The sequence below is a fragment of the Myotis davidii genome, unplaced genomic scaffold, assembly GCF_000327345.1.
Source record: "Myotis davidii unplaced genomic scaffold, ASM32734v1 scaffold591, whole genome shotgun sequence".
NCBI classification, from domain to species: domain Eukaryota; kingdom Metazoa; phylum Chordata; class Mammalia; order Chiroptera; family Vespertilionidae; genus Myotis; species Myotis davidii.
This window is the reverse complement of record NW_006284340.1, coordinates 2,420,471-2,447,519: the sequence shown is the minus strand read 5'-3', so window position 1 is coordinate 2,447,519 and position 27,049 is coordinate 2,420,471. Positions and strand designations below refer to the sequence as shown.

Genomic DNA, 27,049 nt, shown 5'->3' with positions numbered 1-27,049 from the left:
ATTTTTTAGGAAAAGAAAGTTTTGAGGTATTTCCTGTGATACTTTCTGATTTTACAAACACTGGGACAGATTGACTGCCAGCTTCTGGCCTCTGATTTATATTATGTAACACATTGCATGAGCATTCAGCGATCATGTTTTATTCACTAGTCGTTTAATCTGGGAAAATATGAGTAGTAAATTCCTCCTGAGTTGTTTTTTCACTAGAGTGAGTTGAGCTTTCAAACTTTAGCAATTAGTAATATCACTAAGCACAGCAGGAAATTGGAATGGCAAATGTTTAGGAACAAATAACAGTTAGTTTGGCTGGAAAATAAGTCAGGAGATCAGGTCTACAGAGAGATTTGGGAAGTCATTGGCAAGTATGTGGTAGTTGAAGCTGCAGAAGTAAAATAATCTAGAAAAAGTACCTGTAAAGTAGGAAGATTAATGAAAGAACCATGAGGAATACCAAATTCCAGGGATCATGAGGAAAAAAAACAAGAACAGAGGAGAGTAGGAAGGTTGTAGCCAGTTAAGACCAAGGAACAAAGGGAATAGTAAAAAGACTACAGAGAGACAGGAAGAGACCGAAATGTTTAAAGATCTAATAATGAGGAGGCCATTTATCCCTTTACCAGAATAAGTTCCAGCAGTGAGATATAAATACTGACTTCAGATTAGATTGTAGGTTGAAGAGTAACTGGATAAAATTTAACTGCCAAGGGGGTTCATTTCTACAGTATATTAAGAACTTAGAAATCAGTAAGAAAAAGACAACCCAGAGGGGGAAAATGGACAAAAGACATTTCATAGAAATATAAACATTTAATATCATTAATCAAGGAAATGAAAATTAAAACAGTGATATTTTACACTCACAAGATTGGCAAAAATTAAGGGGCTGATAATATCAAGTGTAGATCAGTAGAAACTTACATACTGTCAGTGGAAGTATGAATTGGTACAGCTTTAAAAACCAAAGCAATGATCCCTGCCCAGGTGGCTCGATTGGTTGGTTGCAGCATCATCCCATGCACCAAAAGGTTGCTGGTTCTATTCCCAATTAGGGCACATACCTGAATTTGGGGTTGGAGCCCCATTTAGGGCACATGCGGAAGACCACTGATTGATATTGCTCAAGAGCCAGCGCGCGCGCTCTCTCTCTCTCTCTCTCTCTCTCTCTCTCTCTCTCTCTCAGCATGTCCTTGGGTGAGAATTTTTTTAAAGCCATACTTTAAGGTAGTATCAGAAGAAGACTTCTACCAAAAAAAAAAAAAAAAGTTGGAGCAAAAGTAGGTTTATAGTTGTGAGTATGTGAAACACAGAGTTTATTCTTGTATTATTATTCATTAATTATTGTATTATTTTCCATTTGAACAGCTGTGAACCTGATTTTGTCCCACCCTGTATTTCCAAGTTTGGCCCCAATGCCATGGAAATGTAGGCCTCAGTGGCCGTGTTTTTACAAGCCTGCACTATATTCATAATGCTACATTCTAAATATGGCATATACTGAAATACATCTATAAGCTAGCTTTTTCCCCCTTCACTTTGCCATACTCTTCCAAACTACAAGTAGGAAAACCCTCATTTATCTAATTTCATTCCAGGTATCTATTTGTCAGACTTAACTTACATTGATTCAGCATACCCGTCAACTGGCAGCATTCTAGAAAGTGAGCAGAGATCAAATTTGATGAATAACATCCTTCGAATAATATCTGATTTACAGCAGTCTTGTGAATATGGTAAGTTTCTGAAGGACTATACTAAGCCATTATATTGTGATTCTGCTAATTCAGTTACACACAATGAAGGCCACTTTTCACATAGCAGGGAACGTCTTAACACAAAGGATGACAGCGACTGTTTTATTTCACGTTTAATATTTAGCATCCAGTTTAAGATCTCGCTTTTAAGATATTAAAGTATTTCATAGTTAAAATTTTTAAGTTTTTTCTTTGCTCTTTTGCTATTTTGTAACAACTTTGCTACCATAATTGACAAAATTATTTTCTATTCATCCCATTTAATCTCCCTGATCTATTATGGAAACAGTTCTTATATTTGTCAGTTAGGGAAGGAGCTAAGACCCTTGACCTTGGTAACAGTTTTATTCACTTTTCTTGAGTCTGATATTGAGTAAATAATTTTTTTCCAAGTTCTACTTTGTGGAAGCACATGTATAGAAACAGCTTACACAAGCCCAGATGATTAGAAAAGGTTGTGTGTGTTTTTTAATATTTTAAAAATGTTGGAATTCTTTTAATTTGATAGGGAATTAATTAAATATAGGCTACTGACATAATTTTTACGGTATTATAAAACAGTGAGTTTACACTGTTAATTACTTTAAAATAAATTTGTCTTAAAGCTAACTTTACTATGTCTAAACTTTTAAGAAAACCTCAAAAACTTTTTACAAGTTGGGGTGGGGGGTGAATCTTACTGAAAGTTAAATCAAACTATCTGTTGTCCTTTTCTCATTTTTTTTAAACATACCAAATTATGTTAAATTAATGTTTGAGATTTCTAAGTAGGGGAGGAAAAACTACATTTACAAATGGGAGCCAGGCTTCCTTAAAAGAAAACAAAACTGCCTTACATCTTGCCTTTAGATGAGATTTTAAGATAAGTCACAATGACGTCTGATTTTTTTTTTTCCTAAGAAATTTCTCAAATATGATGGACTTTGTAAATGGGGCTATTTGGGTTTTGTGGAGGTTTCTTTTATCTATACAACTGTCATTCTTATTTTAAATAAAATTTTTCTCAGTAATGTCCTTCTAAAATTAATTTAAATTTGGAGCCAGGTGGCCTTAATTCACCTTTAAATATCATTTTCTCAGCTTAATTTTTAAAACTGTGCTTGAGATGTCCTTTATCAGATGTTTAATTACTTACTACATTTTGCCTAGATATTCCCATGTTGCCTCACGTCCAAAAATATCTGAACTCTGTTCAGTATATAGAAGAACTACAAAAGTTTGTGGAAGATGATAATTACAAGTAGGTTGGATCTTCAAAAATGGTTTGTATAACTGTCATATCCCCACTCATCCCAATGTATTTAAACATCTAAGTCTTCCATCATATCACGCAAATGCCTAATCCAGCCATATATTTGCAGTGGTAAAGGTATTTACATGTATTTCTCTTTAATCACTTGACATGATTGAGTCAGTGTACAAATATTTCATCTGTGTGTTTTTTAAGATTTTTAATTGATTTTTAGAGAGAGAGAGAGAAAGAAACATCAATGTGACAATGAAACATCAATTGGCTGCCTCCTGCACACCCCCTAACTGGAGATCGAACCTGCAACCTTCAGTGCATGGGTCGATGTCCAACCAGCTGAGCCACACTGGCCAGGGCTCATTTATCCTTTTATTAAAAACTATTTCATCTTTCTCAGATTGTTAATAGTTATGTTTGATAATTCTAGTTTAAATGTCTTCCGTTACATATTCAAGCATTGAATCTTTATGGAAATTTATCTCTTAATAGACTGAAAAATTAATGAAACTGTCTACAAGTAGAAAAGTTACTCCTTTTTTAATGATGATTTTTGACGCATCTTTGAACTTCCTTGGAATAGTTTTTGTGATTTGAGAGAATATTGAACCTTCTTGCCTTTGGGTTGGATATATAGTTGTATATAGCACCACACTTACCCTTTTCTTTATTAGAGCAAGTCCTTTATTAAAGATTTTAAAAATCATTATTAAAATAGTGTTCATTTCCCTCTCATTACCATCCACAGTACTGACCAAGGTGGGAGGGAATTTGGAATTAACCTTTTGTATTTTTCAGCGGTATGCTATACATCACAGCTGCCAGCTTTTTTCTAAACATGAGAGAGTAAAGAACTTATTTCCCTTTAGGATTCTGTGTATGATTTTTTGCTTCATTTGTTAATTTAAAAAAATATATTTTGTGTCCAGCTTTATTATGCCAGTTGTTCCTAAGTTTAAAATTTAACTTGGTGTGTCTTCCACCAATATTTTTTCCAATCAAAGTCTTTAAAATTTTATCACATTGAAAGAGTAGGTTACTTTTCAGTATTAACGCATTATATAAAAATGTTTTTATCTCATATGATAGTGATGATCAGCTTCCTTGTTCCATAACTTCAATAATTTTTAAAGAATTTTGCAGAATACAATTAATACCAGTAAAAGGCTAAAATTTCTGAAAAATGCTTAAGCGGCGCAATCTAATGCAAAACACATCCACAAAACAGATGGTTACAAAACAGTTCACACAGTACTACAATCGAGACATACCCAGTATGTTATGGGAGCATAGATAAGGGAGGACCCGACTCAGCTTTACGTGGGAAAAGTGAAGAGAAACCTGAACAGCTTCAGGAGACAGTGTCACCTGAGGCTGAATCCGAGTAGGAATTAGCTCCGTGTTGAAGGGTAAGGAAAGGTGTTCCAGGGGAGGGAATGATCAAACATTGGGTTTGCTGCAGGACTCCAACCCACTTGGTGGCGGTGGGGCATCAGATGGGACACTGAAGAAGATAGATTGTTTTTCTAAAGCTGCAGTTATGTTGCGTGAGCCTACTAATTAAATGTGTTGAAAATCAGAGCATTTTAAGATAGGAGCCATTAAAGTAATTAGGGGAAAAGTGTCTTTCTGATGAAAGAGATTTAAATAAAAATGACATTTCATTTATCCAAATGCCTCTGTTTTGGGCACCTTCATCTATATAGGCAGTCAGTGTGGATATTACAAATTACAGGCATAGGATTTAATCAGGATGGAATTCTATAGAAGTTCTTTCATTTTAATACTGAACATAATTTTGTTCATTGACTCAGCATCACTGCTCTTACGTAGTGTTTGATGATGATACATCTTTTCAATCGACGCAGCATCACTGTTATCTCACGGTGTTTTGATGATGATAAAGGCACTGACACTGGCCAGCCTTCACTGCTGCACTTTCATGATGCTCCACTTCTGTGCTGCTGCCCGTGATGTGCTGCTGCTGCTGACAGCCCTGTGATTCACCCATAGCTTCCTTGCTGTTTCTTCTGTTTTGCTTCTGTGTCAGGAAATGTAGTTATTTTGTTTACTTCTTTGTCTTACACCTACTAGACTATGATCTTCAGGAGGGCAGGGCCACCATGTCTGCCTTCGTCTCCTATTATAGTCCATGAGACCAAAGTGCCCAACACAAAGCAGATGCTCAATAACTATTAAATGAATGAGTTCAGTGTAGTCTGCAGCCCAAGTGATTAAACTGCTCTGTAAAAAGAAAAAGCAGAGAGTTCTAGTTAATCATATTCAGCACATGCATCTAATACTGTCCAATGATTGGAATATATGTATATGTAATCCCCTCTTAGGTTACCAAAGAAGTGATAAGTTAATGACCTATAATAGATTTATCATTATGAATGTCACTTGTATTATGTAATTTCATAAATCCAGTTGACAGAATGCTAAAAATAAAATGGCTTCATTAATTTTCAGACAAATGCATCTAATAGGCTTTGTGGACTATACCAAAGAATTTTCCACAATGGCTTTAGTATCCTATTTCATGAAATAGTTTCCATTGATAGGAATCATAATCTCTTTTTGCTGTGGAATTCAAAACTATGCCTGTGATCCTATATGGAAGTTAAGTACCAACTAATAAACTGTGACTTAGAGCAGGGATTTATCAGGAATTTTGCAAGCAACCCTTTTTATTTGTACAGACCTGTCTTTTGATGAGTTGGTTAGTTTTTTGTATGGTGAGTTTTAAATAAGGTGTTTTTTAAACTTTCAGTGCTACAGAAGCCATTAGCCCTTCTAGTAAAGATTGTAGGAAGAATTTGCATAATATATTTAATAATATATGTGAAAGTTCCTGAATTAAGTATCAGTTATCAATATAACTTCCAGTGTAAATCACCTTTTAGTCATTCATCAAATATCTTTAAAAGTGATGAATTGTTTGACAGCGTTGGGGTAGTTTTGGGAGATTTTTCTTTTTTTAAATGTGACTTTTTAATGTTTATGCCCTTTTCTAATATTTCCTAGAATAACCATAAGATCAGCTTAGTGTGAAAGAGATAGGAGACTTAACTATTCAAGTTTGTGTTCAAAGAAAAATATGTAGCTGAGACTCTTTTATTAAAATGTTTTTAGTTCATTTGTGGGAAAATACATGATGTTAATATTAGCTTGTCAAATGTTGGTCATTTTATGTGTTTTGTTTCTTTTTGGAATTCAGGCTTTCATTAAAGATAGAACCAGGGACAAGCACACCACGCTCTGCTGCTTCTAGGGAAGACTTAGTAGGTTAGTGCATTTTCTCTTGTTACCATAATAAATTGGGTAACCTAATGGGAAGGGAAATGCTGCAAAGTAAGTAAATACTTAGCACATTTTATACTGCATGCAACATTTACTTTTAGTATTAAAATACATGTTTTTTTCTGCTTGGGCTTTTTTGGTTTTTAATTTAAAAAATTGTTACTTGTAGTTTGTCAATAATGTAAAAAAAAGATATTCTGTCATATTAACCAATGTTACCCCAATAAATTTAATTTAAAAAGGGGGAAAAAAGATATTCTGACTAATCAAGGAAAATAGATACCACAGACAGAAAATAACAGATAAATGTTTATGAATGTCTATTTTATTTTTTTAAGAATACACTGTGCTAGACTATGAGTATTGATTACATTAGAAATTTCTGTGGTCAAATGGAAAATTCTATTTCGAATAATTAAGTCAATTTTAGTGAGTTAATTTTTTTAAGTTTTACTTTAATACTGGGTCAAGTACTGAATTATTTTAAAATATAGTCATAGTCCTTAATTTACCTGTTGCATTATAATGAGGGTATTACATATATACCACACATATTAAAAAATATAAAATTGAAGACTACTTATTATTTAGTAAATAATTGACAAGTGCCTTTTTTAAAATTTCAATCACAGACCTTGGTAATAAGCTTCATATTACTCTGTGTTCTAAAAAACATTTGAAGAGCCATCTAATAATGTATGAAGGAAGCGAGAGAACAAGCCATGGATGGACTGTGTTTTGTGGGGAGAGTATTCCTAGCCAAGGAAAACATTTCTATCCAAATCTCTTACGTTTGCTTTTCTTACAGTGATATTTTGCAAATCTGTGTACTTTGGAGTTGTGTTTTTTATCTTACCTAAAAAGAAGCTGCCTGTAAACTAAAAAATAGAGCTGTGAACCAGAGCGGGGAGACTGAGTGCTCAGTCCAGGTGTCTGTCACCTGCGGTGGGAGACCCTGAGCCCAACTCTGTCCATTCTGCTTCTGCCTCTGTAACGGGGGAAATAGTTATCCCGCCTACTTAGTGCACATCAGAGAGACAGGAATCAGTAGATTTTGTGTGCTTTGGGATTTTGTGTTTTAAGACGTACAGAAGAACTATTTCTCATCTTCAGTTAATTAAGTGGAATTAACATCTTAAAAGTTAAACCACTTTTTATATGAAGGGATTAAAATAGGAGGACAATCTTGAAAATTTCTCTCTTCCCCCCCCCCCCCGCCTTTTTTTAAATTGACCCCTTAGGTCCTGAACTGGGATCTCCACAAAGTGGAAGAAGTGTGGCAGCGGAAGGAGCCTTGTTACCTCACACACTGCCATCCCCTCGGAACCTGATTCCACATGGACACAGGAAGTGCCATAGCCTGGGTTATAAGTCAGCATTTTTCATTTTCTCTTTCTAATTTTCAAATCATTTTCAGTTGATTTATTTTCTGTTTATTTTATTAAACAGAAAATAGTGTCCTCATAATTTTTTGTATACTATAGTATACAGTATACAGGAAAATATCTTGTTTGCCTAAAATCATTTATTTCTTCCTTTACCTTAATTTGGAAATGAGTTTTTCCCCAACAGTGCCTTCACATTTTAGGGAGATAAATGAGTATCAGAGAGCATCATCATAAATGAAATCAGGAAAGCAATATACTATTTTACTTTTAAATTATAACCTTTTTTTTTATCAAGACAATTAATGCTTGTCACCATAAATTAAGGTTTATATAAATTACTCATTCTATTCCTAAATATAAACAGTGGGAAATGATTTTATATTTAATTTCTTAAGCTTTGCAAGATCTTTTTTTTTTTTTTTTCAAAACAGGGCCTATGGCTCACCTTTGCCATGATTTTTGTGAAAATATAATACCTATTTTTCAAAAGTGAGTATGAAAACAATTTTTTAATAGACTGGAGACTTAAAGCATTCTCTATTACATCAGTAGATATGGCCTTGTTTCCTAAAATACTTTACCTACACTCTTAGTTTGAGACCTTCATGCTAAATAAAATCTGTGTGTTCATTAGTATGAGAGTTCAGAAGTTCAGGATAGTGGATAAATCTTTTACTAGTATTTCCTGGATCTTTATAAGGAGTATCTTTTATATCCTGAAATAGTAACAGTAATGAAATATTTTTCTTTCTTTCCAGTTTCATTCATAAAATGAACACAGCAGAGTTTAAGAGTGCAACATTCCCAAATGCAGGGCCAACGCATCTCTTAGATGATAGCGTCATGGAGCCCCACGCACCATCTCGAGGTCAAGCTGAAAGTTCAACTCTGTCTAGTGGAATATCAATAGGTGAGAAATATTTCTCTGGAGGGTTCCAACTTATTTAAAATGTGGTGTTTAACAAAATTCAGCTGGAAAAATATCATTATCCCTACTACAAGTACAGACAGTTCTCGGGTTACATTGGACTCAACGTACGTCGTTTCGTGGTTATGTCGCCATCTCCCATTTATTTTTTTTTAAAAAAAAAGTTCCGTCATTTTGACGTATGTACATAAGTGCTTTATGTTTTTATTATTTATTTACCACAAGTGAAGGTCAGGAATTGTTATATTTTCCATTTTTTTTACTGTTTCACTTCATCCCTGCTGGGTATGTGCTCCATGTGAGTGACGTAGGTGCTTATGTAGGTGGGTTCCAACTTACAGCGAAAATCGCGTTACATTGCACTGTAGGAACGGATTTCTGACATAACCCAAGGACCTACTGTACAGAAAATTTGAGTAAAGCAAAGTAGCTATTAGACATAGGCTCATCTTATTAGTAATATTGAAGTTAATAATTTGTGATGGTGCCCTGGCTTGTGGGGCACAGTTGGTTGAGCATTGTCCCATGCACCAAGAGGTCGCCGGTTCAAAGTAATGCCATGGACCTCTAAGAATTTCATAATTATATTGGTCTTATGACAGACCTAGTAAGGAAAAATGTTGTACTTATATGCATTCTCTGATCATACAAGAAATTTGTTTACTAACAGAATGAATTTGAGTTATAAGTAGACATGCAAAAATGTTTTTATGTTAATTTATTTTCTTGTCAACTGTATTCTAATATATTGTAAAATAAATTTAGCAGCAATAATATTAGAATAAAGAATTAATATGTTGGTGAAGCACAGCTAGAGAAACTATTTTTAAAATTAAAAAACTCAAACTGAAATTCTGATGTTTAAAAAATAGAATAACTTGTAATTTTAGGTAGCAGTGATGGTTCTGAACTAAGTGAAGAGACCTCATGGCCTGCTTTTGAAAGGTAAGAAAATTGTCCGTTTGAACTGCTTTGAGTTTTTGTTTTTTGGTCTGTCTGAAAGTATATGAATAATATAATTCACCTATGACAATATGATATTTAAGAGATAATATTTATTATATAACTCTAAGGAACTTCCTGCTGGTGGCAAAAATTAGAAGTTGATATTTAAGTCTGGAATTGAGTCTTACCTAATAAATACATGTTTATTTGATGGCTTAACACAAGTATATAAATTTCAGCACATTTAAAATTATAATTTTAAAAAAATAATCATGGTCAATGTATCTATTTATGTGTTGAAAAGTAAAATTATTTCCTAAAATCCTGGTTGATTTAAGTAATTTAAGACATTCAGTAGAATGATCAACTTCCTTCTCTGCTGCTTTGTCAAGGGCAAAATGACTTAGTAAATTTTAAATTATACTGTAAGCAAAACAGTTTAAAGTTTGAATTTAAATTGTCACTAAGTTTGCACAGAGGACACAGTTTTATCCTGAAACTAGAGGCCCGGTGCACAGATTTGTGCACGGATGGGGTCCCTCAGCCTGGCCTGTGCCGTCTCACAATCCGGATCCCTCAGGTGATGTTGGACTGCCTTTTATGGGATCAGGTGAAGCCGGCAGTCCAACATCCCCCAAGGGATGTAGCAGTGCTAAAGCGGCAGGCAGCCGGAAAGGCTCCCGTGGCCACAGCTGCACTTGCCAGCCATGAGTCCAGCTTCTGGCTGAGCGGCACTCCCGCTATGTAAGCACACTGATCTCCAGGGGGGCAGCTCCTGTGTTGAGCAGCTGCCCCCTGGTGGTCATTGTGTGTCATAGCGACTGATCAACCAGTCAATGGTCGTAAGGGTCACTTAGGCTTTTATATATAGAGATACTATGCATGCATTCTCCTTTCCTTTTGCTTTAAGCTATAAAAGCCGTCACTGACCTGCAGCAAACGTCATGTTACATTGAACTTCCAAATAAGATGACCTTAAAAATGTAGCCAAACAGTGCAAATACATGTTATATATTAAATGTTCATTAGGGCTTTTATGTTGTCTCTGACCATTTCATTCCTGCCATTTTCATACTTATACGGCACTTGACTCTTGACTAAAGTAATTGTAATTTATTATATATTAAGCAAGCTATGTTTCTAAGCGAGAGTATCATTTAGATTGAATTTTGAATGTCATATTAAAATTGATAAAATTGAAATATTTAGTTATCTAACTTCGTATCAGTGACTTTTAATAGAAAACAATTCTACTAAATACATACTTAAAATTAAACTGCATTTGAATTTTGTTGTTTAATTGGAAAATTATAACGTCATTCTCGATGACACTTTATAAAGAATTCTCACCATTATATGATTAAGATTTTACTTGGAAACTCAATATATTAAAGTATTCCTAAGCCTTTCTACACTATCAGTGTTCCCAAGTTTTGTTTTTTTTTGTTTTGGGGGATTCTTAGCAGTTTGTTTTTGCATATTATTTTTCTTCCAACTTTTACTTTCTATCTCTTTATTTGGGTTTGCCTGAAATGGGAAAAACACAAGAGTTGCCTCTAGCACATGCTATATATACAAATTGTCTTAGTTCTTTCCCTCTAGAAAGAGCATAATACCATCATGTTGGTTATAGAGTGTGTTGTAATCTTTAGATAAAAAATACTGATGAAGAAAATTGTTTCTCAGATTGCTTGAGATATTAGTGAATAACCAGAGTGGTGTGGATAACTTGTTCTCATCCCTGCAGGTTATTTTCAAAGACAGTATTTAATGGTGTTACCTTCACATCTCAGAACAATTCTTTTTTTATGACAAATGTTTTGCTTTGCAGACATTTGCAGCAAAAAAAAAATCTGCTATACTCATGCCAAGTTTAAATCAGTGGCTCTTGAAACATTTTGAGAGCAAATTGAAGCTGCCCAGAAGACTCAGACATGAAATAATAATAAATGAATAAAGAACTAAGATTTAAAATACTACCTATAGATAATGAACTTAAAAGTAGTACTCTGAATGTTAAACATGCCATTTACTCTTCTCACTTCCTAGAGAGACATCAAATAGGTTGCTGCTTCAGTTGCTAAAATAATGCTTTTTGTTTTAAATATCATTTATCAACTTTTGGCTTTTCCCAGGCAAAGAAGTATTGGTGTCTATGTGTGTGTTTATTTTCTTTTGTTAAGCATTATACGCCATTTTGGGTAAATATTAATTCATACCATTGTTATCACTTGCTGGCTTTATCATTTATTTCAATTGACATGGAAGGAAAACAATGCCTTTATTTATTACTCAGTTTGTCTCTCTATTCGTTTTCTTGGATTTAACACAAAGGGTAGGAAGGAAAATAAGGTGTTTTGGCAACATTAATTTTTTAAGTTTACTGGCCACATTGCTTTTAGGTGTCTTCATAGGGACATATAATAAAAATGAATTATTTATATGAATTCAGGTGTCATATTTAAACTGGCATCCAAGCACTAGAATAGAAACAAAAGTATTTTTTGGAGTATTTTTCAGTTTTGGTAGTACCTGGTTATAAATTGCTCTTTAATTATTTTAGCGGATTTGTGAAAGTGAATGTATATATAAATGTATGATGTTTTCTAAGCAGCTATATTAATTCTAGCATCAATAGTAAAAGAAACAAGTTTTTTAAATCGATGCTGCATGCTTTTAAAAAGGATCAGAAACAATCACAGACTAACCTTTTGTAAGATTTAGAAAGCTTTATTACACAAAAATTATTATGCTGTTCTAGGTACTGATGATGTTTGTGTGAATTAAAGTATATGTAATATATACAATTTATAATGGAATCCAACAGGAACAGATTGTACCATTCTCTCGGCCCGATGACACGAGTGGCACGAAATGGCTATCGAAGCCACATGAAGGCCAGCAGGTACAATTCCCCTGCATTCAGGGGCCACAGAACTCCCCTCTGGTGTTGGTGATTGGCTTACATGGGTGTGGTTTCACATCATTTCTGTTCTTTCTCAACTAATTGATTCAAAGACTGAAAAAAATGCCTAGGAAAGTTTCCAAGATTTAATCTAGAGATTAATTTGAATTATTCTTTCTGATCCACAAAGTTAATTGCTAAAACTTGCATCTTTATGTCACATTTTAAAAATAATTCCAAGTTGGTAACTTTTTAACTGCACAGGTCTTTCTAACACTGTTAAGTTATTGGATGAGCAATATAAAAATCCACTTGTAGCCTTATTCAAATGCTAAAATCAAAAAATTTACTTTGCTAGTCAGATTTGCCTTTTGAAAGAACTTTTTTTAATAAACTGCAAGTGCTGAATTTAGACTAGTCTGTCTCATTAAATAATACTTGTGTATTTAAATGCATGTTCATTCCATTGTTCATCTAGTTAAACTGAGTCCTCTTTCTGCCCTGTATTAGCTGCAGAAGAAAATAAGAGTAATGCGCATTGATTCGGGGACTGTAGGTTAGTGGTAATGGGTAATCAACAAATGGATAACACAACAAAATAGCCAACTTTACAAGTGAACCTGTGTCATTTTGATGGTGTCTAATCTCTTATATACCTCCCTGAATATAAATAGCTCTAGCCTGAAATTTCTGATGGTTTCTTGGCGTTTAAGTCACTTTGAAGACACCTAAATAATCATAAAGGAATAAATTGGCAAACTTTAGTTTTCATCACTGTTACAGGAATTCTGCCACTCAGATCACCAGAAAATGCCAGATTTTTACTATGAAAATTACTCTTGTTTTAAATATAGGAACTTGATTCAGTTGGGGAGACATATATAAATGTTTGGTTATTTTCAATGGTTTTCTTAAGATATATGGAAAGGAAATCTTGGGTTTGGGAGTTAGGCTATAATCAAATATTTATGCATTCGAAGCATTTAAATGTAATTAAAATTGATTGCAGAAATCCAATTTAAAAACATATGTTTCTATTGCTTTTTACTACTTTCAACTATTCGGAATTAAATGTGTGTGTTTTTCTTCTTTCTTTTTTTGAGCTTTTATTATTTTTGAGTTTTACATGCTTAAATACTTTTAACAAATAGAACCCTCATCTTTCCTACCAGGACTTAAGGTTTCTAATGGGGGGGAAATTTACAGCAGTGATGCAGTGTGGCATGTTAAGAAGAAGCATGTCTTAAATTTATTTGATCTTTACTAAATTAAATTACTCTATTCTTTCTAAATTATACTTGTTCAAATATGTAATAAAGTGTGTGTTTTTAACCATCTGCTGACTTGAATAACTTCCAGATTAACTTTTGTAACAGCTTATAAATTTCAGATCAGTAAACCTTTATAATTGTCAGTGTCTTCTCATTCTGAATAAAGTAACAAAGTTTTGAAATAAAAGAATAATTACATTTCATTTAAGTACCTATTTGATAACTACTATACACAAAAGCTTTCTTACCTGTTTTGTTTTTTTTTCGTTTCATTATTATAGTTCTGCAGAATCAGAAGATTTGGCAGTACATTTATATCCAGGAGCTGTTACTATTCAAGGTGTTCTCAAGAGAAAAACTTTGTTAAAGGAAGGCAAAAAGCCTACAGTAAGATTTTATCATATTTTAACACTTCTAAAAATATATAAATGTACAGGACCCTAAGAAATATGAAGATAATTGAAATAAAATGACATACATAGTTCACTTAAAGTGATTTAAGGTACACATTTGCCTCTCCATGTTTGTTTTTAACATATCTTTGTTGTTTAAAGTATTACAGATGTCCCCCTTTTCTACCCCCCCCCACTGACCTCCTCCACCCCTATCTCGCCCCCCCATGTTTCTTAATTTAGATTTCAGTTGAATCATACATGTAGGGAGTTTAAAGCATGCCTGTACTTCTCTGCCCTCTAATATAGTTCTTGTTCAAAACTGTTTCTCAGAGAACCTTAAAGTACATACTGTACAGAAGTATTTTAGTAATAAGTTCAGGAAAAATAGAGAAAAGAAAGTTAACCCTAAAATGGAATTCAATCAGTTTTTTGTTGTTGTTGTTGTTGTTGTTGTTGGTTCTTAGTTGTTGAACTCAGTAATGCAGGTTTGTTTTCCAGGTGAAATAACCCCAGATATTAAATGTCTTCCAAACCATAATTATGTTTTAAAAAAAAAAAAGTTTGGTGGAACAAAGATTTTCACATGTAACTCAGAACTAGTTTTTCCCCAACAGCAACACAGTAGTTTGATGATTAAAGAGAGATTTGTTTTCTTTTCTCAAATAACATTACATCTAGTTTGGAATAAAGTTTGATGTATATCTGCACTTAAAGTTTTTGAAGATGAAGCGGGCTTCTTGCACCTAAGCAATCTGATTTTTGCTGCTTACATTATAATCCAGAGGCTACACGAGACCAGCTAGCTAGTGAACAAAGAATAGCATAGCAGCTGAGGCCTTACCACACCTAACGTGTGCCAGATGCCAGAAATAGAGCAGTGAGCAAGCGCCTGCCTCATGGAGATGGCGTTCCAGTGGGAGAACTAGCCCTTAAAGTGAGGAGATGGGATGGACAGTGATGGCATCAGGAGAGTTGTCACCACGGGAGGCATTTGAACCGAGGTCTGAGTGAGGAAGGTGAGTTAGCCATGAGAAGACCTTGAGTTCAGGAGACATGGTGACCTGTGTAGTTGAAGCGTTGAGCGGGCAGTAGGTGGAAGAGATGAAGTCAAAGAGAGGCTGGGGCTGCAAGTGGAGATGTCAGTTTGGCTCTGTAAAAAGTACAATTCAGAAGTTGAGTAGAGGAGGTGATGGCCAGAGATGGAGATTTGAGAGTCATTAGCATATAGGTAGTATTTGAAGTATGGGCCTGGTGAGATGGATGATCTATGAGAAAGTGTTGCTAGGGAAAAAAAGATGGTTAGATTAACTAGGGTTGGGGTTATGTCAGGAGAGCAAGCAGTGAGATTAAAGAATTTGGAAGGGAATGGGTATAGTGCAGACCCATGTCCCCCTTTTCTAGAAGAAAGGGGAAGGGGGACATGGGATGGGAAGGTCATGGCAATACTAGACAATATGAAAAAGTGATAGGATTCTTGATGGGATGGATAATTATCTGAATGCAAGTACTAGTACAGTATATTAAGTGGAAGTGAATGTAGTGCTTGAGTTAAAGATTTCAGAAGTTGTGCTCTGAGGTTAGATGGAAGGGGCTGAAGTGGAGCAGAGCTAACGACCATGGCACTGAGGAGTCGGCAGCATTTCCGTCGTGTATTCATGTGTTTGTCCTCTCCAGGTAGCATCTTGGACAAAATATTGGGCAGCTTTGTGTGGGACACAACTTTTTTACTACACTGCCAAGTCTCTAAAAGCTACAGAAAGAAAACATGTAAGTATTTCTTCTCTAAATTGTTAGCATTGTTTCACAGCCTTTTCATGAATGGGATTTGTCTTTAAAGTGTAACTTTAAAAAAAAACTAGAAAGTGCCCTAGCCAGTTTGACTCAGTGGATAGAGTGTCAGCCTGCAGACTGAAGGGTCCTTGTTCCATTCCAGTCAAGGGCACAGGCCTGGGTTACGGGCTCGATCCCCAGTAGGGGGCCTGCAGGAGGCAGCCGATCAATGATTCTCTCTCATCATTGATGTTTCTATCCCTCTCTCCCTCTCCCTCTCTGAAATCAATAAAAATATTTTAAAAAACTAGAAAAATAAGCACATGCTAAGAATATTTTTGCATATATATAGTTCTTGTTCAGATGTGTGTCTAATCATTTAGAGATACAGAAGTGTCTGATAGCACTCAGTTTAAGAGAACACCCCTATTACAATGTACATCTTAAACTTACACAATGGTTTAAGTCAAGTATATCTCCATAAACTGGGGGAAAGATAACATCTGTATTAAAAGGCAGCTGTGTTTCCTATCAGAAAGGGGAGAGGGGGGAGCACAGTAACAGATCAAACAACATGGATGACCTTATCGTTCCACTAGCAGTCCTGCTCTTTGGGAATGGACGGTGGGACAATTAGGTGTTGACAAAGAGTTGAAGCTGAGAAAGATCTGGAAGGCAGGCGAGTGTCTCCACAGGGGCCCAATTTAGTCGTAAGAGGCCCTGAGCACACCTGACCAGCACGAAGTCACAGGTCTCATCTCTCACTGGGAGAAACTGAAGATGCTCTCCCTGACACACAAACTTTGCAGAGGATGAGCCATCAAGATAACCATTAGTTGTCTTTCTACCTCTCAGTTCAAATCAACATCAAATAAGAATGTGTCTGTGGTAGGATGGATGGTGATGATGGCTCCTGGTGGTGGTTTTCAGAGAGGTCTGAAAAAGAGACATTACAAATGTGCATTAACCTAGATCGGTGATGGCGAACCTATGACACGCGTGTCAGAGGTGACACGCGAACTCATTTTTTTGGTTGATTTTTCTCTGTTAAATGGCATTTAAATATATAAAATAAATATCAAAAATATAAGTCTTTGTTTTACTATGGTTGCAAATATCAAAAATTCCTATATGTGACACGGCACCAGAGTTAAGTTAGGGTTTTTCAAAATGCTGACATGCCGAGCTCAAAAGGTTCGCCATCACTGCTTTCGAGTCACCGGGGCTTGTAGGTAACTTTATAGTAACCAAAGCCTGTTTCACTGGGTTCATACTTGACTGGGGGAAGATTTGTATAGGTTCATCTCTTGAGAAATATTTCTGTCACATAATATATAGTAATGAGATCAATATTTATTAAATGCTTATTTAATAAGCTTATGGAGGGAGGGAGGGAGGGAGGGAGGGAGGGAAGGAATTTGAGAATCTATGTATGGCTCACTGTTGCTTTAAAATCTCAGTGGTTTGCCATATACATAGTACTCCTTCATTTGTACCCGGAATTAAATTGTTATTCTTAAGTTCTATATGTGGCAGAGGTTTTCCTTTAAATGATTTTTATTCCATTACTTTTAATCAAATTAATTGCTTATTTGACTTACAGCACTTTCCAAAGAAGTAGAATTTTAATTATAATACTTTGCTCATAAAATATAATAGAGATGTTGGAGGGTGGCTGTAGAATCACATGCCAGCTGGTCCTACCTGAGGTGGCAGTCAGAACAGGTCCCAGCGTGACTGCTGCTCCTCCTCAGACCACCTCTGGCTGTTGAAAAGCACCCCAGGAAGCCAGCAAGGAAACGCAGCGTTACCTTTTATGGGCTGTACATTATAGTTTGACCTCTGTTTATTCAGAATGTATTTCATATCAACAGGTAGTCTGCTTTTAGAGTATTATGAAGTGTTTCAAATAAAAATGTAAGCAACATGTTGAACACAGAAAAAATAATAATTGTGGCAAACTTCATTGTAGAAATGCTTTCTATTTAGATTAATCTGATGTCTGCATCTCAGTTGAGCAAGCAAAACAGTATTTTAATTGGAATAATTGAATATGTGGTGAAGGCAAACCATTGCTTCTGAAAGTGAAAAAGCTCTTTGAATGTTAAAATCTCAAAGAAAAGTTGTATAATGTCTAAATATAGATTAGGCTCTTGGGCCATTGAATGCAAAGTAGAAGTTGGTAACAATTGGGAAATAACAAGAACTTAGGTCAATTGAAAAAAAGGGAGTAACGCTCAACTTAAGGCAGTCTATATAGTACATGAATTCATCCTTTTCTCAGTTTATTACCTTAGTACATAGAACCGTATAAAAATTATGTGTCAGTCTTGAATTAGAGTTAACATAAGGTTTACTAAATATACACAACACAGATGAATTTCTAATTTTCTAAGAGAAAAGGGTGCCTTCTTATATTTTCCCTGAGAGCCCTCAATAGGCCTAGAAAGCTATAATAATTTTTAACAGATGTAACTAAAAAGGTAGCTGTTACTGATGTTAGCTAATTAATCCTTATTCACATTAAATACTAACGTCTGAGTGTTAGTCACTTAGTGTTAAAGCACGGAGGCCTGTGAAAACCTCACGTTAGCATTGCGAATAGATCATCTAAGCAGTATTGAGAACCGATACTCTGCACACGCAGCCACACATACGAATCTACAGAAGCCAAACCATTTTATTTAGGTATCATTTACTCTAACAGACACTTAAGGAAATGCATTTACGTCTCTTCCAGTTCACAGACAGCAGAACAGCTACTTTCTGCATAAGTGACGTCATGTGAATGTATCAGAGAGAACTGTTTGTGCTGGAGAATCAGGTGTTGAAGAAATAGACTTCTGAAACGGAGAACTGTAGTCTTGTTTTAGTTTGGTTTGGTAGCTGGCAGAATTGTTATATGTCAGAGTCCTTAAGTTTTTATTATTTTCCCTTTGTTTTTTATGATTTTAGGAAATTCATACAAGTTTCAAGCTGGCAATAGGATGAATGCAATGCTGTGGTTTAAGCATTTGAGTGCTGCCTGCCAAAGCAACAAACAGCAGGTGAGCATTTCTCTTAATGCTCAGAGAGTCCCTAACTTGGGCATGTGTGTAAGAGTTCTAAAGAGAAGTAGACTAATTTTCTGAATGGAGTGGGGGAATATGTTCTTGTTCTTATTCTTTTTCTTGTTGACAGCAGTCCACAAGATGTGTAGTGCACATTCTAGAGAGATGGGCAATAAAGAAATGAACAAATAAACTTTCAAATAGTGAAAACTATACAAGAAAACAAAATAGAATGATGTGATGCAGAGCGCGGGGAGTAGAGACAACTTTAAATAAATAGGAGAGAGCAGCAAACGTCTCCCCTAAGTGATGACATTGGCCTGGATGATAAGAAGGAACCGCCACGGGAACCGCCCCATGCGAAGACCCTGAAGCTGCAATGAGCTTCAGTTGTTCAAAATAAGAGTATGCTGGTAGAATATAGGGAGAGGCAAGGGAATGTAGTTCTAGAGGGGTTAAAGAGAGGGGGCACTTCAAATTAATAAAATATATTCTGATTCATCGTTATTTCTACTAACAGGTTGATGTGGTTTTCTGTGGTTGCAGTGAAACCCAAAACCATTTGGATATTTTTGTTTTTATTTTACTGAAACAAAGGCTTTTAGCTGCCAAGGAGAATAAATTCATTGTATTGTTTTCCCCAATCCCTATTACAGGTTTAACGTTGAGTCACAGCCCTAGCTGATTTGATAGAGTACGTTGGCCTTCGAATTAAAGCGTCCCAGGTTCGATCCCCAGTAGGGGTCATGCAGGAGGCAACCAATCAATGATTCTCACTCATCACTGATGTTTCTATCTCCCTCTCCCTTCTCTCTGAAATCAATAATATGTACTTTAATAAATAAAGTTGAGTCACCAGTTGGTTGAACAGACATAAACATAACATCGATGTTTCGCGCTCACATATAAAAATCAATAAAAAAACCTTTTAAAAAAAGATACTTTAAAAGGTTTAAGGGGGTCACATATACGGTGACAGAAAAAGATTTCACTTTGGGTGGTAAACACACAATGCAATATACAGATGATGTATATAGAATTGTAGACTTGAAACCTCTATAGGTTTAATAACCAGTGTCACCCCAATATAATTTTTTCAAAAAGATATTTTAGGTCAGAAAGATTTTAACATTTGGGCTCACTTAAAATGACAAGGAAAGATTAAAAAGGTACTTTGAAGGACAACTTTTAAATACTGTCAGTTTGTGAATGGACCTACCGGGTAAGACAGATACCATGATTTCACTTATATGTGGAATCTAAAAAACAAAAGAACAAATACAATGGAAACAGACTCGTTGATAGGGAGAACAGACTGACATATGCCAGAGGGGAAGGGGAATAGGGAGCTGGCTGAAAACAGCGAAGGGATTAAGAAGTACAAATTGGTAGTTTCAAAGTAGTCATGGGGATGTAAAGTACCTCATAGGGAATATAGCCAGTAATATTCTAATAACTGGATGGTGCCAGGTGAGTACCAGAAGTATCGGGGGATCACTTCATATGTTGTAAAATGTCTCATCACAGGGTTGTACACCTGACACTAATAAAATATTGGACATCAATTGTAATTGAAAAATACTTTAATAAAAATAAATAATGTTTTGTGCCGGGACCGGTTTGGCTCAGTGGATAGAGCATCGGCCTGCAGACTCAAGGGTCCCGGGTTCGATTCCGGTCAGGGGCATGTACCTTGGTTGCGGGCACATCCCCAGTAGGAGATGTGCAGGAGGCAGCTGATTGATGTTTCTAACTCTCTATCTCTCTCCTTTCCTCTCTGTAAAAAATCAATAAAATATATTTTGAATAAATAAATAAATAAACAATGTTTTGTAATGCTTGTATTTTTTAGGTTCCTACAAACTTGATGACTTTCGAGTAAAAGCCTACGAAAGAAGAGGTGAATTGTTGCTCCACAGTGGGAGCGAGGCCTGGTGGACCGGCGCCAGCGAAAACCAGTCCTGTGCCAGGGGAGCCGAGCTTCCCTCTCTGCCTCCGGATTCTGAACCAAAAAAGCACTAATTCCAGGGAATGAAGTGAGACATTCCCAGAGAACCAATTGCAGTTGCAAAACTAACTGCCATGGACCACGCTTCTTATCTCTGAACTGACCTGTGGAAACCACTGCCTTAAAAGAACGCAAGGAAAACCAACACCAAACACCAAATAGTGTGTGTGATCTCCTGGCGGTGCTGTGCTTGGAATAGATCGTAGCCCATTTGCATTTCTTTTAACTTTGTGTTAATTTTGGAGGGGGGATCGCCTTTTTCAGATACACTTTAAAAAGGAAAAATGTCATTCTGATGGGTTACGTGAGGAGCTGGTTTTGAACCAAGGTATAAAGGTATTAATGTTTTTGAACCAAAGTGTAAAGATCTGATAAGCAGCATTCTTCCAGCAGCCTCCCTGAAAGTGTGTTTGGCCTCCGTTTGCCTGCCGCCTCATGCTCTCATAGTACGAGGAACTAGAAATGTTGTAATGTGAGTTGTTGGGACTTTGTTTGGGACTTTGGGAGGGATTTTGTTTGGTTTTGGATGAGGAAAGATATTTTTAAACACTAAACTTCTGAGATTTAGTACTGTATGGGGAACACGACTTCCTGCAGGGGTATAAAGGCCGAGTGTTCACCTGCCAGACACTTTTCATGTAGGCTCCAGAAAACATGGTTGTTTTTAACTGCGTTTAAGGTTAGCCTCTATATGAGTTCATTGTTGGGCCACAGATCTGCGTAGTAGGGATTGCATCCCAACCTAAACTTCCTTGAGATTTTACAGTCATTACTTTTTTCATTTTAGTTGGATTCTCTCTTCTACCAGTCACAGGTGATTTTTACACCAAGGAGATAAATTGATGTTTTCCTTTACCTTGTTTATTGTGCACAATGCCAGGTTTTTTTTAAATTCATTTTCATTATTTTTGTTCAATATGAGATTCAGGGCCACATTTGTTTAAAAGAGATTCCATATATGTATGTGTTCATTTTATTAAGGTATACAAAATAATTTTAAGAGGGGAAAAGGTAAGAGGTTGAGATTCTGAGAATTTAAAGTATCAAAATTCTCCTTATACAACTTTTCTTTATTGCAAAACATTTTCCTGGAAACTTGCTATGAAATCAGTAGTTGACCAAGTAGTTTTATGAGGGCTCTTCTATGCAGTAATGCATTTAATATCCAAAATGTTGAATCACTAAAAAAATAATAAGATTGAAGATAAGATACCTTAGAGTTTTAACAAAAAATGGCATTTGAACAAAGGCTATGTTGGATGTTATAAACTCATGAGGCATCATAGGTTTTAGCACTGGCCCAGAGTAAGAACGTCTTCTGTCTGATACCTCCTACCAGGCTCTGTTACTTTGGGCCTTACATAAAATTGTTCGCATTTGTATTCTTAGAAAACATTGTACTTTTTTGTCATAAGTATTTCATTCTTGAATCTATGAAACATCAATAGAAAATATTGCCCACAGACTAATTAGCTAAAAAAAAAAATCTATCCAAAAGGAAGCAGAAGAGCTTTTTCTGAGCCGTGCATTTTTCCATTTAGCTCTGTTTCCAAGGGATATTAAGAGTGCAGATATTTTTCTCTTATGGCAGAGTTAGAAAGGCCGTCGTTTCTGGTTTTGTGGAAAGTGACACAGGCTGAAGAGGACAGTGTTGCCTGTGCTGGGTGATGTTTAAATTAACGACCTCCCGAGCTTGACCCACGTTGGGTACATGGAGGGACACCTCCTGCGGAGCCAGCAGTATTACTGTGTAGACCTTGCACATCTGACTTTTATTTTGCATTTTTTAAAATCTCTTATTTTGTTTATTTCTCTTCAGAAAGAAATGTTTTTAATAGTGTACTTGCTTTTTAAAACATACTATGGATGAGAACCCTGTGGATTTTTTTTTATTATTGCTTTGTTTTGTTTGTCATAAATAAGCTACAGTAGATATGTCATAGGGGAACCACGTCTGTGGAGTTAGGCACCAGGAAGTCAGAGCCTGATGTTTTTTTTGCCAAAGAGGGAGCTAAACTGGAAGATGTGTTTTCAGCTCTAAACATGAATGAATGCCTGCACAGACGAAGAATAGTGTTCAATTTGGTAAACAGTCCTTTTGCCTGAAACTCTTAACATAACTGTGCATAGAAGTTGCCATTGTTTTTTTGTCTTCAAATTTGTCCTTTCAAAAGATTAGTCATTGCTTTTTGAGGTTATTGTAGCATTTGAAGCTAATGGAAACCAGTGGATTAAACTAGTGTAGGTGAATGTTTTATCTGCAATTCACCAAATGATACCTGATAATAATTCACGCAAAGAAAATATGTCTCCAAAATATGTTAAATATTTAGGTAGTTTATTAGTGGGATGATTAATTTATTTCCCTCTTATTAGGCCTGCCCTTTATAAATTAGTAAATTCGTGACCCAGAAGCTTGAAATTTCCATCAATATTAAGTTCATCGGTTTCTCTCCAAGCCAAGAAGAGCTCACAGAAACAATAATTTAAATTTAAGCTAGTTTATGATACGCATAATGGTTGGCATATCATATGGCCCAGGATAGTAGAATATAGTATTGGCCAGAATACAATTCAGACACATCGCATGTAACAGTTTATTTGAACGGAAGCTTATTTTTCACATAGAAGTAACATACCAGTTTTTAAAATATAACTATAAAAATAACTGCATAATGAGCACTATTTTTGGTTTCATGCCCCCGTGTGTTTGAGCTCTGCTTATTTTTTCACAGTTATTTTTTTACTGTAATCTCCAAAATGTAAGAATTGAAAGAGAATTGATCAAACACACCTTCCTATTTCATTTTCTTCACTATGTAAATGTCATTTTTGTAAACATTACAAAAAGGGATTCAAACAGTTTGAGTTCGAATGTTTTTTCTCCTAGGCCTGTGCTTCGATGACAAATGTTTTTCCTGTGTGGAAATGCCATAGACTATTGCACTACCTTCTGTGTGGACTGTTCTGGTATTCATTCTTTCTGTGCACCAAGAGTTACAGTGTTTATAGCTGCAAAGTTTTTATAAGTAGCTTTATTCCTCTTCTAGAAGGTTTATAAAAGAGACCAAGGAGCACTATTGTTACGGAAGGAGAAAATGTTTACAGTGTATAGCGTACACACTCTGTAGATTAGTTGAAACAGGGGCCCTCTATGGGCAGGCTGATCTGTTGATCTGTTGGAATTACTAAAATTTACCTGGCAAATTACTTGAGCAGAGGTCTTTTTTCTCCCCACCCCAAACCACCCCCCATTTTTTAGGTTAAATCTGTAAGCTGTATGTCTTTGCTACTGAAAACAAAACTGTAAGGCATCATATTAATTCTGGGAAGCAAAACATTTAATCCATCTACTTTTGTAAAGAAAGAGATCCACTGTTGACATGCTTCCTGTTTTTTTGAGGCACATTCCTTCACAACCAGTTTTTAAACTGCCATGTTATCTTCTGCAAACAAGGGGTACCAGTGTTGCTCAGCAGAAGATAATCTTTCATAACAGAAATCCTCTGCTTCAAAGGCTTTCGAAATAATTGGATCCCTTTTTGGAAATGAAGATCCACTCGCCCGTGTCTCGGTGGAACAGGGTTAGCACTGCTGCTGCCTGAGCAGATGGTGAGGTTTGCCTGATTTCGTGATCTTCTGGGGTTTGCTTTTATTTTCTCTCTCCTTTTGTAGTTTTTTCTTTCAAAGATTTTATAGCCTGAGTGGTATTCTGATTTTTTCTAAGCTTTCAGATATGAACACTGTTATTTAATCACATTGATGATAATTGTTTTTCATGTGAAGTCAGCCTTTTCAAAATGGTTCAAGTATTTTTTTGCTTTTGCCCCCCAAAAAATGGCTTGTGTCTAAAGTGACTTTTTTTTTCTACTTAGAAAATTCTAATGAAAGAGATCTCTGTGTTCAAACTCTTAAGCTTATTGAGAGCAGTTTCATTACACGGTATCTCAAGTCATAGTGTGGTGAAAATTTGGTCAGTGCCTTATCAATTTGAAGACCAATTATAGGCATGGAGTATGACAGTAATCATGGGCCCTCTTACTCCTTTATTTCAGGAGTGCTATCTACCCCTCTTACTCCTTTATTTCAGGAGTGCTACCTACCCCTCTCTCCACCAGCTCACTCTGTCTCACATCCAGTCTAAGAAAGTCTATATAGATATTCCTAAGTAATTGTTGCAGCCCTCCTTGGTTTTGAGTCTTTTTAGACAAGCTTCCTTCCTGCTCCTCTCCTTCCAGGCAGGAGATTAAAAATAGATCCACCCAAGTCGCTCTTTGGATGAGCACTCTTACCCGTCACGGAGTTTATGTTTATTTTGTGTTGATGTTTTTGGTTGTTGTTGTAGTTGCTATGAGCATATACTTAATTATAAGGCCTTTCAGGAAATCTCTAAAAGAATATGATGCAGCCAGAAAGATGTGTTCAGGTTTTATGAAAGCTAGTGAAGTCTTGTGATGAGAATCCTTTTGGTCGGAAATGAAATTTCGTTTGGTTCATTCTTATATTTAAATAAGACTCAGAACAAACAAGCAGCCACTTACCCTACCAGTTATTGTTCACTTGAAAACATCATGATGGGAAAGTGAAAACAACTCCAGTATATAAATTAAAGGGAAGTTAAGAGATGAAAGGAAATTTCCCAGGAAAAGCAAAGCTTGGAAACACTTTGCTCCTCTATGATTATTACAAGATCTGGAACTACTGTTGTTCAACTGAGTCAAGATGCTATTTTCACAAATATGAACGGGCTCGTCTGTTCCAAAGTAGGCAAGTAGACATGGCCTTTAAAGCCACATGAAGGGTTAACTCCCTGGTCCTTGAGGGTGAGTAATTAGCAGAATTTAAATTTTGATCTGGTCATTTGGGCTGCAAAGTAGTGATGAGATTCGAAGAATACATAATTAGAGTGCTTTGAGATTAAACTGGTTTTTTAAATAGAAAATTTCATAAATATTAGCCATGCTTTAGATACTATGTCAGAAATACTAAGTTTCCCCTGAAGATATTGTGTATTAGATCTATTCACAAAGATAGTCCAGTAACTATTGACTTAGGTCTGACAGCATAGCCGATAAGAAGTCACCAGGCTCTCAATAGTTTCTACACTTTGGTTGACAAATTCATTGTTGTACAGGCTACTGAAGTGTGGGTGAGTGGTGGGGGGACCCATCCACAGTGTTCTCTATAGGAGGTAAACATCTGTGGGGATAAGTACCCTGTGATGATTATATGCAGGAAAACACAAGCCATTTTTACCCTTTGCCCCAGTGAGCTTGAGTACTCATGACGAAGCACTCGGCTGCACTATGATCTCCTTGAGTGATGTGCAGCTCGGTTCCTCCCTCACTTTTTGTTTCTGTTCAATATGCAAATGTGAGTGTGAGATCTTCGGTGTGTTTGCATATGCTAACTTGAAAATGAATTTAAGTACAGTTTTCTGAAATATTTCTATTGAAATAAATTACTTAAAAATATAGGTTGTGTGGGGATAATTTATTACCATACTTACATTTTTATCCTTCACTTTTTTTTGTTAGTTACTGATTTCAGAGAGAGGAAGGGGGAGAGAGAAACATCCATGAGAGATCGGCTGCCTCCTGCACACCCCCTACAGGGGATTGAGCCCACAACCCAGCATGTGCCCTGTCCGGGAATCAAACCCTGACCTCCTGGTTCATAGGTAGATGCTCAATCACTGAGCCATGCTGGCCAGGCACCCCATGGAGCTTTCAATTGGAAGAAGTACAAAAATACCTGTGTTGAGTCTCTTATAAGTCACCGGCTAGGGCAGTGGTCGGCAAACCACAGCTCGCGAGCCACATGCGGCTCTTTGACCCCTTGAGTGTGGCTCTTCCACAAAATACCATGTGCGGGCACGCACGTACAGTGCGATTGAAACTCCGTGGCCCATGCGCAGAAGTTGGTTTTCAGCCTGGGCGAGTCTATTTTGAAGAAGTGGCATTAGAAGAAGTGGGGGGGGTGTCAGTTGGTCGGGTGACAGGAGATGCAGCGCGGGGGAGGCACATTGTTTTGAGGTACGTTCACTGAGTTCGACCCCCTTCCAACTCTCCCATCCACACTCGTCTATC

General features: G+C 36.1%; 1 protein-coding gene across 1 annotated transcript in view; it reads left to right on the top strand.

The window, feature by feature from the left end:
- Nucleotides 1-22,446, top strand: part of RALGPS2 (Ral GEF with PH domain and SH3 binding motif 2) — a 78,023-nt gene extending 55,577 nt beyond the window's left edge. The window contains exons 8-19 of the mRNA XM_006754533.2: nt 1,593-1,730; nt 2,901-2,991; nt 6,218-6,285; nt 7,542-7,671; nt 8,447-8,598; nt 9,507-9,561; nt 12,389-12,466; nt 14,019-14,124; nt 15,807-15,899; nt 16,758-16,836; nt 18,858-18,949; nt 20,805-22,446. Coding sequence (XP_006754596.1) covers nt 1,593-1,730; nt 2,901-2,991; nt 6,218-6,285; nt 7,542-7,671; nt 8,447-8,598; nt 9,507-9,561; nt 12,389-12,466; nt 14,019-14,124; nt 15,807-15,899; nt 16,758-16,836; nt 18,858-18,949; nt 20,805-20,834 — 1,112 coding nt within the window. The 3' untranslated portion in view covers nt 20,835-22,446. The remainder of the gene's footprint in view (nt 1-1,592; nt 1,731-2,900; nt 2,992-6,217; nt 6,286-7,541; nt 7,672-8,446; nt 8,599-9,506; nt 9,562-12,388; nt 12,467-14,018; nt 14,125-15,806; nt 15,900-16,757; nt 16,837-18,857; nt 18,950-20,804) is intronic.
- Nucleotides 22,447-27,049: the final 4,603 nt, after the last annotated feature.